This window comes from Rhinatrema bivittatum, chromosome 10, assembly GCF_901001135.1.
Source record: "Rhinatrema bivittatum chromosome 10, aRhiBiv1.1, whole genome shotgun sequence".
Classification (NCBI taxonomy): domain Eukaryota; kingdom Metazoa; phylum Chordata; class Amphibia; order Gymnophiona; family Rhinatrematidae; genus Rhinatrema; species Rhinatrema bivittatum.
The window spans coordinates 71704732-71718717 of NC_042624.1; the positions used below are offsets into that span (position 1 = coordinate 71704732).

General features: G+C 41.2%; 1 protein-coding gene across 1 annotated transcript in view; it reads right to left on the minus strand.

Moving 5' to 3' along the window:
- TNN (tenascin N) overlaps window positions 1–13986 on the minus strand; it is a 65364-nt gene that overhangs the window by 38563 nt on the left and 12815 nt on the right. The window contains exons 3-4 of the mRNA XM_029618796.1: window positions 12519–12893; window positions 171–434 (exon numbers count right to left, since the gene is read on the minus strand). Of these exons, the coding sequence (XP_029474656.1) occupies window positions 171–434; window positions 12519–12893 (639 nt within the window). The remainder of the gene's footprint in view (window positions 1–170; window positions 435–12518; window positions 12894–13986) is intronic.

A 13986-nucleotide genomic window follows, 5' to 3' on the forward strand; every position in this document is an offset into this window, starting at 1 on the left:
TTTTAGGCATACTGAGGTATACTACAGTAGGAAGTTAAAAGGCATCATCCTCTTGAAGTAAAAGTGCAATAGGATTGTCTTATATGAAATCTCAAAACATTAAAACCTAGTCATATCCAAGGTCTGAGCACACCCCCAATGCAAAGGATAGCCACTTCCTAGGTTCCTACCTGTGTAAGCATCCAGTTGTCCTGGCTCACTGGTGACACCTTTCTTCACTTGGTGCAACATGATCTGATAATGGGAACCAGGTACCAAGTTCATGATCTTATAAGTAAGCTGGTCTTTGGGCACTCTAATTTGCTTCATTGAGGACTTATTGCCAGTTAGGTAGTAGCTGATGATGTAATAATCAACCTCCATTACTTTGTCCCAGCTGACACTCAAAGAGTCTTCTGTAGATCTAAGAAGCCGCAGGTTCTGAGTGCCAAACACTAGAACATAAATAATTAATATTTACATATAGAAACATGATGGCAGAAAAAGGCCATGTGGCCCATCCAGTCTGCCCATCCATCCAATTAATTTTGCATTATAATTCTCATCACTTCCTTAGAAATCTCCTGTATTTATTCCATTTGTTCTTGAATTCAGATACTGTTTTTATCTCCCCCACTTCCACTGAGAAAGCTGTTCCACACATCCACCACCCTCCCTGTAAAGAAATATCTCCTGAGTCTATCCACTTTCAACCTCATCGCATGACCTCTCGATCTAGAGCCTCCTTTCCATTGAAAAAGGCTTGCGTACTTTGAATGGAAATCTTTGAGACATTCAAATATCTCAAGCATATCTTGCCTTTCCTCTAGATCTTTAAGCCTATCCCCATATGCTTTAGAATGAAGACCACTGACCATTTAGTAGCAACTCTTTGGACCGACTCCATCCTGTTTATATCCTTTTGAAGGTGCAGTCTCCAGAATTGTACACAGCATTCCAAATAAGGTCTTACCAGGAACCTATACCGGTGCAATATCATTTCCATTTTTCTGCTGACCATTCCTCTCCCTATGCAGCTAAGCATCTTTCTGGCTTTTATCGTTGCTTTATCTACCTGTTAATACACTTTAAGATCATCAGATACAATTACCCCTAGATCCCGCTCTTCCTTTGTGCTTAGAAGAATTTCACCTCCAATACTGAACCTTTCCCTTGAGTTTTTGCATCCTAAATACAATACTCTGCATTTTTGCATATCAAATCTTAGTTGCCAGACCTTAGACCATTCCTTAAGCTTCACCTAGATCACTCCTCATGTTTTCCAGGCTGTCCACCCTGTTACACATTTTGGTATCATCAGCAAAAAGACAAACCTTTCCAGACAATTCTTCTGTTATGTCGCTCACAAAACTGTTGAAAAGAACAAATCCCTAAGGCATACTTCTAGTAACACCTCCCTCTTCAAAGAAAACTCCAATTACAACTACCATTTGTCGCCTCCCATTCGGCCAGTTTCTAACCCAGTCAATCACTCTAGGATCCATACCAAGGGTACATTATTTATAAGTCTTCTGTGTTGGACCCATGTCAAAGCCCTTGCTGAAATCCAAGTACACTACATCTAGTGCTCTCCTTTGATCCAATTCTCTGATCACCCAATCAAAGAAGTTGATCAGATTCATCTGACAAGATTTATCTCTGGTAAAACCATGCTGCCTCAGATCTTGCAATTTATTGGTTTCCAAAAACTGCACTATCCTCTATTTTAGCAGCAATTCCATTAGTTTGCTTACCACAGAGGTCAGACTAACTAGCCTGTAGTTCCCAGCCTCCTCCTTACTTCTACTTTTATGAATAGGAACCACATCCGCCCTTTTCCAGTCTTCCAGAACTACTCCAGAATCTAAAGAAGCATTGAAAAGGTCAGCCAGCGGAGCTGCCAGGACATCTCTGTTCCCTTATAGTAGCATTTTATATTTATCATACTGTAGTAATTCAGGCCAAAATAAAGGCAATCAAGGTACTGGCATTTTAATTGGTAACATTTACTCCTGTTATTTATTTATTGAAGGCTTTTATATACTGACTTTCTTGATACAAATCAAATCAACTCGGTTTACATCGAACTAAGCAGTAACTGTAAATAACCAATCAACAAGAGACAATTTAAGGAGCATAAAAGTTACATTATAACAAGGAAGCCTTAACTGGGAGTAGGAAATAAAGAGAGGGTGAACGAAGATAAGTACTATATACAAGGGAGGGAGGCAAGAAGCCGACCTCTTAATAGCTAGTAAGCGTGATTTGGTGATTGTATATTTACATAAGTGAGTGAAGGAACAGTTCTAAGTCAGGCTGTTGGAGCTTTTTCAATGGCAAATATTTATAGATTTGAGCCTTAGAAGATCTCTTATTAAATAAAGCTTGTGCCTTCTGGGAGCAATTTTCAAACTGTTCGATTTTGGTTCAAAGTCTATGGGTACTTTTTACATCAGGTTTCAAAGGAAAAAGTAAGCAAATGTTTTCACTTTGAAACTTGCCCCAAGCAGGTACTTTGTACCTGCAGGCTTTTGCATCTATTTTTTGTGCGGGATGGAGTTTTGATGGAAAACACCACAGGAAGATCTGAAAATACAATCTGCATAGTTATTTTCTGATGCTTTTAAAAGACGCCCCCCGGGAACACCTTCCTGCATGCAAACTGCGGAACCACGCATTCACTTTCAGCTGGACCAAGTGAGGGAGATATTCAGGCATCCTATTTACCCCTATATATGAATGTATAAATTGTCCTCTGAGGGAGTCACTTTCAAACATCTGCAGGCAATACCTCAAAGAGAAAGGTATGTGTGAACTTTCCCTTTGAAATCTGCCCCAGAGGAAAAAAAAGTGCCTGCAGAGAGTTGCACCTGCTTTTTCCCCTGCCAGACTTGCCTCATTTTCCTCCCCTGACCTAACCCCGCCACTGAGAATGCCTGCTGTTCCCAAGGGTAAATGTACACACGTTGTTCTCCCCGTTTACCTGGGGAAAGGCTGGGCAATCTTCAGACAGCCAATTTATTCAAGTACATGGTTTTTGGAATTGCCTTCCCAAAGCACTGTGCTGAATTTGCAAAGTAAATATGACCAGGAGTAATATAAACCCTCTGTTACTTAAAAAGTCCTAATGGTAAGCCAATATCATTATAATGTGTTAAGCAACACTCACATGTTTCCTTTCAACCTCTGTGTGTAGCCGTCACAGAGTCTGATATACTGACGTGCACAGGAATTCTATGCAAATAAGTCCATTTCACTGAGGTGCAGTTAAAATTTAGGCAAAATCAAATTTACAAAGGGTTTTCATGCATAGTTTCTTTCCATAATTTAGCATCACACTCACTTATTATCAATGAATTTGCATGAAATTGTGCAAGTAGGAAACTATGTTAAAAAAAAAAAAAAAAGCAATTCTTTGCCCTTTAGTACATCAGCCTCATTATAAGGTAATCCATAAATGACTTCATGCTCATTAGAACTGAAACACTGGCCAGTCACAGGGCTGTCCTGCAGTCAGCTGCACTCACCCCAAGACACCACCAAATTTCTTTGCAGCCCTCTTGCTACCAACAGATCACCACTGCCGCCACCCTCCATAGGGATGTGCACACCTGCACTCCTAATCAAGGCCCCGCAGCAGGGACTCCTGCTTGGCGCTCCCTGGAACTCAATCTTAAAGGGACCTATAATCTTATATGCATACAAGAGGATGATAAATGGAAGATGGTCTCCAATACCAGAGACAGCCATTACAAATATCTGGTCATGCCATTTGGCCTTTATAATGCTCCTGCCATTTTCCAACCTATGGTCAACGAGATATTTCAGGACTACTTCTTCACATGTGGTGGTATATCTGGATGATATTCTCATCTTTTCTCGCTTTCTGACATAGCACCATATAAAACAAGTGTTACAGAGACTCTGAGAACCCCACCTATATGCCAAACTCAAGAAATACACATTTGAACAGGAAGAATTACCATTCCTGGGTTACATTGTCTGCTGGCATGGTCTACTAATGGACCCTGAGAAGGAAAAATCCACTATAGGTTGGCTCCAACCCATCGGGCTCAAGGCTTTGCAACACTTCCTTGGCTTTGGAAATTACTATCAGCAATTTGTGCATGGGTATTCATGTCTGGCGGCCCCCCTCATTGTCCTCACTAAAAAGGGCATTGACATCTGACACTAGATGAAAGAACGATATCAATCACACAACAAAACCCACACACACCAACTGGTGTACTCCAGTACACACCAATGTCAACAACCAAAAAATGAACAGTGTACCAGTTAGAAAATTACTATAACACCCAAAAACGCCAAACAAATTTTTGTAAGACCCTCTAATCACGAGTAGACATATCATGTGTACAACTCGTTTTTCATAGGGGTCACTATTACTTTAATCATTTATAAACTCAATTTTTGTTATATTTTTCAAAGTTTTTTCTCAAAAAATTTTTGTCAAAAAAATTTTTTGGCACTTGCCAATCAAAATAAAATGGATACTTATCCACACTGAAAAGGTCCCAGGTAACCCGACATGGCCATGTTTCGGACTGCTGTCCTGCTTCAGGGGAAAAGGAAGGAAACCGATTCAGGTAGTTGTAGAAAACTTCTTCTTACGGCGTCTTTATTTCGTGCCGGTCAATTTCTTCCAAACAGGCAGCGGGCTGAAATGCAGCCTGTTTGGAAGAAATTGACCGGCACGAAATAAAGACGCCGTAAGAAGAAGTTTTCTACAACTACCTGAATCGGTTTCCTTCCTTTTCCCCTGAAGCAGGACAGCAGTCCGAAACATGGCCATGTCGGGTTACCTGGGACCTTTTCAGTGTGGATAAGTATCCATTTTATTTTGATTGGCAAGTGCCAAAAAAATTTTTTCACAAAAATATTTTGAGAAAAAACTTTGAAAAATATAACAAAAATTGAGTTTATAAATGATTAAAGTAATAGTGACCCCTATGAAAAACGAGTTGTACACATGATATGTCTACTCGTGATTAGAGGGTCTTACAAAAATTTGTTTGGCGTTTTGGGGTGTTATAGTAATTTTCTAACTGGTACACTGTTCATTTTTTGGTTACTAGATGAAAGAAACCATGCAGGCCTTTGCCAGCCTCATAAAGGAACTTCTACGAGATGCCTGCCTCCTCAAAAAGGATATAAAATGTTAAGCACCACCTACGCTTATATCCAGGGATACAAGAACATTTAGATTTTGTAGAAAGTATAATTTTTTATTGATCAATATAAGTATTCTTAGGAGATGCTGGATGCCCTTTCTCTGACAAACTGACCAGCATCGTTCAAAACCCAATTATACTCAATAACAACCAAAAAATAGAGTTCGCAGATAAAGTACGGAACCTAGGCGTAATAATAGACACAGAACTAAACTTAAAACAACACATATCTCTAAAAGTAAAGGAAGGATATGCCAAACTAATGGTGCTGAGAAGACTTAAGCCGCTTCTAACAACCACCAACTTCCGATCAGTACTCCAAGCGCTGATCTTTGCCAGTACCGATTACTGTAACGCCCTTATGCTAGGCCTACCATACACGTCACTAAGACCACTACAGATATTGCAAAACACAGCTGCTAGAATTTTAACCAGCAAAAGCCAAAGAGACCACATCACAGAAACCCTAGCAGAACTACACTGGCTACCCATTGAACAAAGAATTCAGTACAAAACACTATGCACCATACATAAATTAATACACAATGAAAAAGCAGACTGGCTGAACACAGCCCTTCGTGTACACGTCCCAAATAGGAATCTGAGATCTGCCAACAAAGCACTCCTCACTATTCCATCAGTCAAAACAGCTAGACTCACACAAGTAAGAGAAAGAGCTCTATCCTTGGCAGGACCCATACTTTGGAACACCATGCCCACAGAGTTGAGACTACAAAGCAACAACAAAACCTTCAGAAAAAATCTAAAAACCTGGCTTTTTAAACTAGCTTACCAAAAAGAGAAAGGAGAATAGTACTCAAGGGAAAGCAGGTACAAACAAACATTTGAACAACAAACACATAACCATAATCAATGTGTGTAATTTTAATCAGAATAAGTTTCATTCTTTTAAAGCTCAGCTAAAGGATGAAAGTACAATGATAAAGGTAATCTAGTAACCTAAACTGTTAAAATGTAAACTGGAAATGACTCATTACACTTACCAATTAATATCATTTACAAACTATGTTACCGACCCTAAAATGGCACCTATGTAAATTAAGATACGTTAGCCTCTTTTTATGTGCCTTAATGTAAACCGTTGTGACAGTCCCCACCAAACGACGGTATAGAAAAATGTTAAATAAAATAAATAAATAAAATATATACAGGAATTGATCCTTCTTTTATAGGTAACATACAATATAGTACTAGGTTAGAAGTTCTAAGAGTGCATGACTACCTAGAGAATAATTTACATTGGTTGTCATGTAAACAGCATGATTTGATTATCCCTAAACTATCCTGATTATTTCTCCAAGGTGGGGCCCATTTACCATCACTCTTTAGATAGTCCTTTGTTCTGTTAGAATCTTGTTGGTCAGGGCAATTATCATATCTTAGGCTGTATTTACAGATGCCCCTGGAAATGGTGCTTCTATTGTGACAGTATAGCCTGAAGTTTCCAACTGTTGCCTCCTCCTTTTGTGACCCTATAATTAGGCATCATAATGTGGCGCCAACTTCAACTACTGTCCAGGTGTCTTTGGAATTCCTGCAGGTCAGGCTCAGTAAGGCATTTGGAGTTCACATAGACTAAGATGGCAGAGGATTCTGGGTCAGTCGCCTTCTCCATGTTGATTTCCAGCTCAGGCACATATATCAAGCTGCACTGGAGAAAGTGCAGAGAAGGGTGACCAAAATTATATGGGGCATGGAACAGCTGCCCTATGAGGAAAGGCTAAAGAAGTTAGGGCTGTTCAGTTTGGAGAAGAAATGACTGAGGGAGGGATATGATAGAAGTCTACATAATCATGAAAAGACTTGAACAAGTTAATGTAAATCAGTTATTTACTCTCTCAAATAATAGAAGGACCATGGGGCACTCCATGAAGTTAGCAAGTAGCTCATTTAAAACAAATCAAAGAACATTCTTTTTCACTCAGTGCATAGTTAAACTCTGGAATCCATTGCCAGGGGATGTGGTTTCAGCAATTAGTGTTACTGGGTTTAAAAAAGGTTTGCATAAGTTCCTAGAGGTTAAATCCATAAACTGCTATAACGGTAATTAATAAGTAATAGTAGCTTTTGATCTACCTAATGTTTGGGTACTTGCCAGGTACATGTGACTTGGATTGGTCACTGTTAGAAACAGAATATTGGGCTTGATGGACCCTTGGTCGGACTCAGTATGACATTTCTTATGTTTTTATGTTATGTACTATCTGGATCATCGAAACTCTTCATCTTAGAAGTAGATGCTTCTTCCATTGGGGTAGGGGCTGTCCTTGCTCAACACAATGATCAAGGGACTCTAATTCATGCTTTTACTTTTCCAAAAAATTCTCTTCTGTGGAAAAGAACTATACAACTGGTGACATGTAACTTCTGGCTGTAAAACTAGCGCTGGAAGACTGGTGTTATCTATTGGAAGGGGCTAGACACCCAAACAAGTTTATACAGACCACAAGAATTTGGAATATCTTCTACAGGCCCAGCGTTTGAACTCTCAACAGGTCAGATGGTAGTTGTTCTTCAATTGCTTCAACTTTGAACTATGATACCACCCAGTGGAGATGAACCAATGAGCTAATGCCCTTTCACGGTCTTTCGAGGCCAAAACTCCACTCTTCACCACGTCATAGACCCCAGCAGCAATACCAGATGGTAATCCCCAAACAACTGAGGGAAAAAGTACTCAAATAGGCCCACGACTCCCACCTGGCAGAGCACCCTGGTGTTACTAGGAATCTGGAACTAATTCTCTGCCATTACTGGTGTTTTCAAATGAAGCATGATGTGTAGCACCATGTAGAATCCTGCTCCACCTGTATAATGCATAACAGCTCCTATGCTTGTCCTTGGGAGCCATTACAGCCATTATCAGCCCTCGAGGAACTCTGGATCCATTTGGCCACTGACTTTGTTACTGACCTTCCTCTCTCTAATAGCTACGCTACTATTTGGGTAATGATGGACTGGTTTTCAAAGATGATTCACTTTACACCTCTCCGCGTCTACAATCAGCAACAAAGCTGGCCCATCTCTTTGTTCAACATATCTTCTGTTTACACAGGCTACCCTCTCATATAATCTCAGACTGAGGAGTATAATTTACAGCCTGCTTTTGGAAGAGTCTTTGTAAGAAGTTTGGTATTACACTGGATTTCACTTCTGTGTATCATCTGCAAAGCAATGGACAAAATGAAAGGATTCTTGAGAACATATATTAATGAACTTCAAGGTGACTGGGCATCGTTTCTTCCCTGGGCAGAGTTCTACCACAAAAGCCATGTGGGAATTTCATCTGGATCATCACCCTTTCATATAGTCTTTGGCCAACATCCACAGATACCATTCCCCATTCCAGTGCCGGTCCCTTGTCCAGCAGCCAACACCATGACCTAATGGCAGAGAACTCATCAACTACTTACAGCAGCTTCTGAGAGATTTAAGAAGCAAGCAGACAAGAAGTGCCGCCCGACACCGCAATTCAAGCCTGGGGAATTAGTGGTTAAGTACTAGGGATGTGAATCGTTTTTCAACGATTAAAATTATCGTCCGATATTTTTAATATCGTCTTAAATCGTTATAGAACACAATACAATAGAAATTCTAACGATTTATCGTTAAAAATCGTTAAATCGTGTTAGTGCGCACTAACTCCCGTTAGTGCGCACTAACTGAAAATGATACAAATTGACAGTTTCCAGGTCAGTTAGGAATGAATATGTATTCCTATTGGCTGGCTGCACTCTTATCTATTGATGTTACCAAGGTTCCCACTGAGGTGATGGCTGGGGGGATGGGAAATGGAACTGGAAACTCACGAACACCAACAGAAAATGATACAAATTGTTGACACTTCCCAGGTCAGTAAAGGTCACTTAGGAATGAATATGTATTCCTATTGGCTGGCTGCACTCTTATCTATTGATGTTACCAAAGTTTCTACTGAGGTAATGGTTGGGGGGATGTGAAATGGAAACAGTTGGAAGCTTGACAAAAAAAGTAATGTGATGATCATCACTCATGTGACTAGAACTTGTTTGTTTATTATTTTTGTTAGCAGGCACGTGAAATGCTAGTGCATGTTGAATTTGCCAATCACTGTGCATTTTAGAAAGGTGGTCCTGGCTGGAACTACACAGTTCAAATATATGTGGTAATTGATTGTTGGTAAGTGTATTTTTTAAGTAGCCACACTGGCCACCAGTATGTTGCTTTTGTTTGGTGTGAGGAGAGCAGAAACATCAGATCTTTATTCAATCTACTACAGTCATCTATTATATTAACCTACTCAATTTTTTTAAATGATTTATTATATCACTGAATTAATAATTAATTATTATTAGGTGGTGGTGAATGTCTGACTAGGCTACTAGCCTAGTGTCACTGGTGAGGCTAGTGGCATTTTAGCAGAATTATAATTTATTTTTATTAGTACTGCAGCATTAATATATTCAAGCCTAGGTAGGCAGGCAGTGCACCACTCCAGCAGTCACATCATTGCTTCCTGTGCATTGCATTATGTGCACACATTGACTCCAGATTGGGGACAAGGCAGGTCTCCTTTACTGCACACATTGACTCCAGCTTGGGGAAAATGGCAGGTCTCCTTTACTGCACACATTGATTCCAGCTTGGGGCTAAGGCAGGTCTCCTTTACTGCACACATTGACTCCAGCTTGGGTACAAAGCAGGTCTCCTTTCCTGCACACATTGACTCCAGCTTGGGGAAAAGGCAGGTCTCCTTTACAGCACATTGACTCCAGCTTGGGGAAAAGGCAGGTCTCCTTTACTGCACACATTGATTCCAGCTTGGGGATAAGGCAGGTCTCCTTTACTGCACACATTGACTCCAGCTTGTGGACAAGGCAGATCTCCTTTACTGCACACACTGACTCCAGCTGGGGAAAAGGCAGGTCTCCTTTCCTGCACACATTGACTCCAGCTTGTGGAAAAGGCAGGTCTCCTTTACTGCACACACTGACTCCAGCTGGGGAAAAGGCAGGTCTCCTTTCCTGCACACATTGACTCCAGCTTGTGGAAAAGGCAGGTCTCCTTTACTGCACACACTGACTCCAGCTTGGGGAAAATGGCAGGTCTCCTTTACTGCACCCATTGATTCCAGCTTGGGGATAAGGCAGGTCTCCTTTACTGCACACATTGACTCCAGCTTGTGGAAAAGGCAGGTCTCCTTTACAGCACACTGACTCCAGCTTGGGGACAAGGCAGGTCTCCTTTACTATTTATTTATTTATTTATTTATTTATTTATTTATTTAACAGTTTTTTATACTGACCTTCATAGTAGATAACCATATCAGATCGGTTTACATTTTAACAAGGGTAAAAAACTGAGGTAACAATACTGGTAAACAATAGATAACAAAGGAAAAAGGAATAAGTCAAAGTTACAATCAACAAGGAATGGAAAAAACTTGGAGGCTTAAAGACAAGCTGGAAGGAAGATAAAGGCAGGTAGAAAAAATATAACGTGATATGAATAATTTAACGGGTTAGATCATATGCTTTAACCTGGAAATGCCAGTGTTCATTGTTCATTGTTCATTGTTCTGCACCCATTGACTCCAGCTTGGGTACAAGGCAGGTCTCCTTTCCTGCACACATTGACTCCAGCTTGGGGAAAAGGCAGGTCTCCTTTACAGCACATTGACTCCAGCTTGGGGAAAAGGCAGGTCTCCTTTACTGCACACATTGATTCCAGCTTGGGGATAAGGCAGGTCTCCTTTACTGCACACATTGACTCCAGCTTGTGGACAAGGCAGATCTCCTTTACTGCACACACTGACTCCAGCTGGGGAAAAGGCAGATCTCCTTTACTGCACACACTGACTCCAGCTGGGGAAAAGGCAGATCTCCTTTACTGCACACACTGACTCCAGCTGGGGAAAAGGCAGGTCTCCTTTCCTGCACACATTGACTCCAGCTTGTGGAAAAGGCAGGTCTCCTTTACTGCACACACTGACTCCAGCTTGGGAACAAGGTAGATCTCCTTTACTGCACACACTGACTCCAGCTTGGGGACAAGGCAGGTCTCCTTTACTGCACACATTGACTCCAGCTTGTGCCAGGGTTAGGGCACTGTGTGCAGGAAGATCACAACAATCCTGGTATCAGGGTTAGGGCACAAGTTCTAGTCACATTGACTGATCACATTACTTTTTTTGTCAAGCTACCAACTGTTTCCATTTCCCATCCCCCATATACTGTCAGTGGGAACCTTGGTTACATGAATAAATGTTACCAAGTTAGTGCGCACTAACTCCCGTTAGTGCGCACTAATTGGAAAAAACAATTTTTAACGATTTTTTAACTAAAAAATCGTGCCAAATACGATTTTCTTCTCCTGCCAGACGATTTCAATCGTTAAGACGATAGGGCACACGATTCACATCCCTATTAAGTACCCATAATCTCTGACTCAAATATCCTTCTACCACGTGTGCTCCAAGATTCAGTGGGTCATTCTTCATCATTTTGCCAATGGGACCTGTAGCTTATCAGCTAAAAATTCTTCCCCCTCTCAAGGTTCACAACATTTTCTATGTGTCTCTTCTCAAAACCATGCTTCTTTCGTGGCACTCACATTCTGCTCCCAGGACAACAGAGGTTATTTCAGAAGTAGACACAGAATATGAAGTTCAAGAGATCCTTGATTCCAGAAGACTCGAAAACCAACTACAATATCTCATCTCCTGGAAAGGGTTTGGCTCCAAGGAAAACTCTTGGGAACCAGCACCAATATCCAACTTTCCCCAGAAACCTAAGCAAAGAGGCCTCAGGAGGGGGCTTAGAGGGGGGTACTTTAATGTTGGCCGGTCGCAAGGTTGTCCCACGATCTGCTGCACTCAACCCATGATGCCGACAGTTTTCTTTTCGGCCCTCATGCCTCCATCGGAACACTGTCACTGCACTCCTAATCAAGGCCCTGTGGCAGGAACTCCTGCTTGGTGCTCCTTGATGACATCAGCCTTGCCAGGCTATATAAGCATGAGCCTGCACCAAGATGTTGCCTCAGCAACAGGTCCTCCTGCCTAGCCTGCAGTGCGTGTTGCTATCTTGTCTCAGTGCTTTCTTTGCCTCTGCTTTGCCTGTTGACTCCCTTGCGTGTCTCCTCCTTACCTTGCTCCTTTTACCTTGTCTGCCTCGCCCTGCATGGATAAAGAAAGTATAGACTAGGAGTGATTCAAACCATAGCAACTATTAGCCACCCTGCTTATGATGGGCAGTGTTCCCTTGTAGAATTAATGACAAAATTCAGTTTGCCATATTGACCATAATACAAAACTCATGGCTATTAACATTTTTAAGTGTCTCTTACCGCTGGAACAGTCAAGTCCATGGAAGCCGTCCTCACAGTAGCACTCGCCACGATCACAATTCCCATTGCCGCTACAGTCGTTGGGACACCTCTGCTCACTGCAGTCAGTATATATGAACCCTTCGTAGCACTGGCACACTCCATTGACACATACCCCATTCCCACTGCAGTTGTTGGGGCAAAGCAGCTGACTGCAGTCATTGCCAGCATAGGGCTCATCACAGACACATCTGCCGTTGACACACTGCCCGTTGCCATTGCAGCTGTTGGGGCAGCCGTGACTAGAGCAGTCCCTTCCTGCCCAGCCTTCATCACAGCTACAGCTGCAGGTTTCCCGATCAAATGTACCATGACCACTGCAAAGGCTGGAGAGACCTGTGGGAGTTACCCAAGAGACACTGTTAAGAAAAAGGATTAAACATGGTAATTATCCTATCAGTAAAACTGTCAAGTTTCCTAAACCTCTGGTTAAAATTGGTGTCACTATGACAATCCAACCTCTGCCTTGGTACTGTTCACAAGATCATATCTGACTGAGAACGCTCTTATCAAAAGAATCAAATTTTGACACTGTCATTTCTTGGAGTCAAAATATAATAACCATACCCTAATTTCATTTTTGAAAGCTTAAAACCTTACTGGGAAGACTGAATGGGCCATTTGGTTTTATTATGCTATCATTTACTCTGTTACTTTGTAAATTAGCACGAGTTTGAAACTTGAAAACAGTAAAGCCAATTAATTTTTGTTGTTTTGGATAATGTTGTGGTAATTTGTATTAACAATTGAATTGTATTTATTGTGTCTTTGTACATTGCTTTGATTGGGTTTGTAATCAAGAAAGGTGATTTATACATTTAAAAAAAAATTTTTTTTAATTAAATTGTCAAGGCTTCAACCTTAGAGGCCAGCTTAGAAAAACAAGCAAAATTTCGCAAACTCAGCTTCAGGCAGAAATAGTGGAGATAGTGCACATTATTTGTGATATCTTGCCTTATTTCTCACTTTAGCATGCAAAGCCAAGGGGATATAGAAGGTAAGGTTTGTTTTTTTGTGGATGATACTAAGACCTGCAACAGTCTGGACACACCTGAAAGAATAGAGAGAATGAAAATTGATTTAAGAAAGTTTTAGGCCAAAGATTTGGCAGTTGGGATTCAATGCCAAGAAGTGCAGAGTCATACATCTGGGGTGCAGTAATCCAAAAGAGTTGTATGCAATGGGGGGAGGGGGGCACAGACCAGGAAAGGGACTTGGAGTAATAGTGACTGGCGATCTAAGACAACAAAGCAATGTGACAAGGCAATAGCTAAAGCCAGAAGGATGCTGGGCTGCCTAGAGAGAGGAGTAAACAGTAAGAAAAAGGAGGTGATTATGCCTTGCTACAGGTCTCACCTGGAGTATTGTGTTCAGTTCTGGAGCTCATATCTCAAAAAAGTTCGAGACAGGATGGAGGCAGTCTAGAGAA